The sequence below is a fragment of the Heliconius melpomene genome, chromosome 13 (assembly GCF_056956725.1).
Source record: "Heliconius melpomene rosina isolate 202511_hmr_F chromosome 13, ASM5695672v1, whole genome shotgun sequence".
Lineage (NCBI taxonomy): Eukaryota > Metazoa > Arthropoda > Insecta > Lepidoptera > Nymphalidae > Heliconius > Heliconius melpomene.
Genome location: NC_140401.1, coordinates 1,200,091 through 1,204,308, shown reverse-complemented (window position 1 = coordinate 1,204,308; position 4,218 = coordinate 1,200,091). Strand labels below are relative to the sequence as shown.

Sequence of the window (4,218 nt, the reverse complement as noted above, 5' to 3'; positions counted from 1 at the left end):
TATTTTTTATTTTTTTTGAAAATAATCCAAAAATGTATTATCCTAAATATAAGCGATTAATCTGGTTAACATAGTTTCATTTTAAAAAAATTAAATAATCTGTGCTTCTACGATTGATTCCACTTTTATAGTATTGATGTTTGTTTTGAAATGTAGGATGATGCGATTGAGAACATGTCTGGCTCAATACAAACATACCATCAAGACAGATAGCTTAATGTAATGATAATTTATTAGTGCGGATGTTAGAAATCAATAGGTATAGTGGTTAGTGACACTGAAACGTCTAAGTTGGATTCGCTTTAAATGAAAGAAGTAGATGGACGTATTTAAGAATCCTGAACCAGAGCCAAGTATATAGAATTAAAAATAATAAAATTATTCCAATGACCATTTTCTGCACTTCAAAATACAACCTACTGGACAGTTAAACTCCATGTCGTATCTTGTCTAGTCTAGACCAAAAGATTTTAACGTCCTTGTTGTTTTTGTTGTTCACTCTGTAATAATGCGAAACAGTGCTGCCAAACCAATATGATATTTAAGGCATGTGATACGGCAAATGAAAGATGTGAACGATGTATCCACTAGAAATTTTGGAGATTTTTTTAACATTACTTATATTAAAAATCTTCTACAATTGCTTAAAGGTAATTGCGCAATTGCGTAAAATAGTAGTTTACAATACGTTAATTAAAAAAAAATAATAATAATATAAAATATATAATTCAGGTCAGTATGCAGGGGCAAAATCGTGCGACTGTAAACTCGGCAAGTTGTGAGTTCGATTCCCACTCCGGAAAATGAAATATTTAACAATTCATTTTCTAGCTCTCGATGCCTCCAGAATCGGCGAAAAGTGGGGAACGAAAGTGTTTTAATGAGAACGAAGTTTCTTCTCAATATGTTGGGAGTATCTACAGGTAAAACTAAAGAACTTTAACTAATATTTATTTACGTTCATACTTCCATTTCTTCGCTCTGGTGTAGCGAAGAAGCGTAGTCGAGGTAAAGCGCGGCGTTGAGTTTTGCATAAAGTAGGGAACGGAGTGTCTTAACACTGGAATCTTTCTGCCTACCCTGCTGTGTGCGGGATACAGCGTGAAGCTGATTTTTTTAAAAAACTGCCTTTCTTTTTATCATCATATTGTTATATCAATTTCACTTATTGTAATATCTTTTAAATTATATGTTCACATGACTCGCTTATATTGTCTTTGAGCACAAACATAATCAACGTGGATATATTACAATTCATATTGACTTTGAAGTTCCAGTAAGGTATGTAGACGCAATATTTCAGCAAGCAATTATAATTTTATTACCTTAGTACGTATATTGCTCTCATAATGTTGATAAAAAATCTACTATTCCTCATATTTTCCTTTATTTTCATAGAAGGTAAAGATTTTGATGTTATTATTAAGCTTAATTCTGACGAAATAATTAATTCTCTAACATCTGAAGCATCTCTAAAATATTTTAATACGTTGGCTGAAATTTTTGCCAAGAAGGCCGCTAAATTTTTTGTCGAAGAGGTAAAGAAAAAACGTCATTTAATAGAAAATAAGGAAGGAACCGGGTAAGTTAGTAATTTATAATTTCTTTGTATCTCGTTACTGCTTGTGCAAATAGCAAATTAGGCTGTAATCGGCTAGTATTCAAATACGTCATTTTTCACAATTGGATAAATGAAAATCATTTCACCACAATTAATAAAGTAGTAAACAAATTGACTACCTGTACCAATATCGCTATAGATATAATAATTTTGATAAATTATCTTGACAGGTCTAGTGAATTGAACGAAAGAAATAATAATCGTACGAAACCAAATATCGAGGCTGAAACTCAAGATATAATGAGTGAAGAAGAAGCATTCAAGCTTTTAGAAGAACCTTCACCAGATGGAGATAACTTAGATTTGCATGCTAATGTCGATTTTATAGAAGAATCTACAAATAATGTTAAGAAATCAGTACCAGTGTACGGGATGATGAAAGTAAATGGTGTTTATGTCAGAAGATTTTTAGGTCATCTACGTTAAGATAACTAATTTATAAAACTGTCATAAAACTATTAATATACTTATTTTATACTATTGTGTTTTCAGTATCTAAATTTATATAAGTGTAATATTTTTGGAAAATTATGTAGAAATAAAATCTCGCAAGTATTAATCATAATTAACATATTTGTTCTATGCGAAGCGTTTCCTGATTTATAACTTCCAAACCATCTGTACCCAAATATGTATAGAAATAATTTGGAAATGCCAAAAATTTGTTATAAAAACAGTAAGCGAACCTAAAAACAAATATTTCCACAATTCCAAGAACTAGTGCCATCGATCAGGAAATTGAGAAAATCCATGGAGATGATCGCATATAATTCACAGGCTGCATGAATTATTGATGTTCGTCGCACAATGCCAGACGATATTAGATGATAAATAAACGGTATGACGCTTGCCTGTGAAGTCTAAGAATAGAATAGATACTTGGTCGGACCATTCATACTTGAACGTTCTATGGCTGTCGGGAAATTTGTGGGGAAATAAACTTTAGGAAACGTCGCTCTGAAGATATCTCAAATGGCCATTCCTTGATCCCTTATGATAATATTGAAAGATATTGTTTGGTTGTATTACATACTCGTATTTCACATTTTCTGGGTAAATAATAAAAACCTTGAGGTAATTTACTTGGTACACTTGTCCTATATTTCGAGGACTTCATTTACAGGATTCTCATAATATTTATTTTTTTCTCGGTTAAAATCTGGATTTACAAACCATCACAAAAGTTAGCTTACAGTTGACAAGACTCTGACTAACGTCATTCAAAAAGGACAGAGTAAAACACTAATATTTGTCTAAAAGAAAAATAAAGTACATATTACAAAAATACCTCTGGAACTTAAATGGTGAATAACAAAACCACACTATGTCCGTATCAGATAATGGATAATGAATTAACGGTTAGGCTTATCTACGATCTTTTTGGTATGAGCTTAACTCGGTCTGTTTGAAAATCCATTTACTAATTATTTGCGTTGCGGGTAACACTTGATTGGCATCACGGCTTTATAATTCATGATATGTCTCGACTGTTCGTACATTTTGTATGGCACCTACTACCGGTAACATTGGTATATGCAGGAATTAATTGTTGTTTTGTATGGTTTTAAAATTGTTGGATGATGTCTGTTTATGCTTGTGATAAATCAATTGCTCTAAAGTGTTGTTTTTATGTTCACTTTAGCTTTATGTGTCTATCTTTATTTAGACGGCCTATTTTTTAGGCCTTCTTTTAGTGGTAGCTAGTATTTAACCACGTAGTTCCAACTGTATCAAATTACATATTAAATATATTCCTTCAAGTCGAGAGTCTTAATTCTTAATGAGTATTTTAATTTATAGCAGGAAAAATAATTTTGCGCATTTCAGATACTTTCCCTATAGAGTATTCTACGAGAACCCTATATTTTTTTATTATGGCACTATATACATTTGGTCGGTACTCTTTTTAACTTATTATTATTTTGTTTCCTTATCATTAATATTATGTCCTTGCTTCACGACTAGCCTCAAGTTAACATTACACTAATTTTATAAATTGTTTTTGAGAACTAGAGATAGTCAATAAGTTTTTATACAATAACACTGTAAATGGAGAACCCTGTATAAAATTATTTTGTTCTCTTCACCATCTAAAGAAATCGAAAAATTCCACCACCCTAATATCAATACGTGTAATTCCCAAATCAGTTTACATTTTTACTTACACTAACCGCCTCTTATAATCCCTTGTCACTCATACTTATTCCGGATGACGTTCTAAGTGGATTAGAGGCATTAGTGTCGGATCAATAGCATGCCTTCCCTCGCTACCGGTTCTTTCCTACTCGCTGTTACGTTATGTTGTTTGTTTTGAAATCATATTTGATATTGTGTTTTTGATTTTTTGTTTTGTTTTGTTAAGACACTCCGTTCCCATTAAAACACTACGTGTGGCGCGGCGGTGCTCAAACTGCACTTAAGATTTAATATATTATCACATAAATATATATTATACCAACAATTAAAATTTATAACAATATTTGCAAAAGACATCATTAATTCCATTCACCATAGGCGTTGCGAAGTAGAGAACAAATACGAAATCAATCATCACCCTATTATCGAGCTTAAAATCGTATGCAAACATATGGACTGAG

The 4,218-nt window shown here is 31.7% G+C and overlaps 1 protein-coding gene across 1 annotated transcript; it reads left to right on the top strand.

Annotated features, from left to right (window-relative positions):
- Positions 1 to 1,349: 1,349 nt before the first annotated feature.
- LOC146532394 (uncharacterized) lies at positions 1,350 to 2,047 on the top strand. Its single transcript, XM_085196202.1, has 2 exons — positions 1,350 to 1,582; positions 1,792 to 2,047. The coding sequence occupies exons 1-2, from the start codon at positions 1,350 to 1,352 to the stop codon at positions 2,045 to 2,047; spliced, it is 489 nt and encodes a 162-aa protein (XP_085052328.1).
- The last annotated feature ends 2,171 nt before the right edge of the window (positions 2,048 to 4,218 follow it).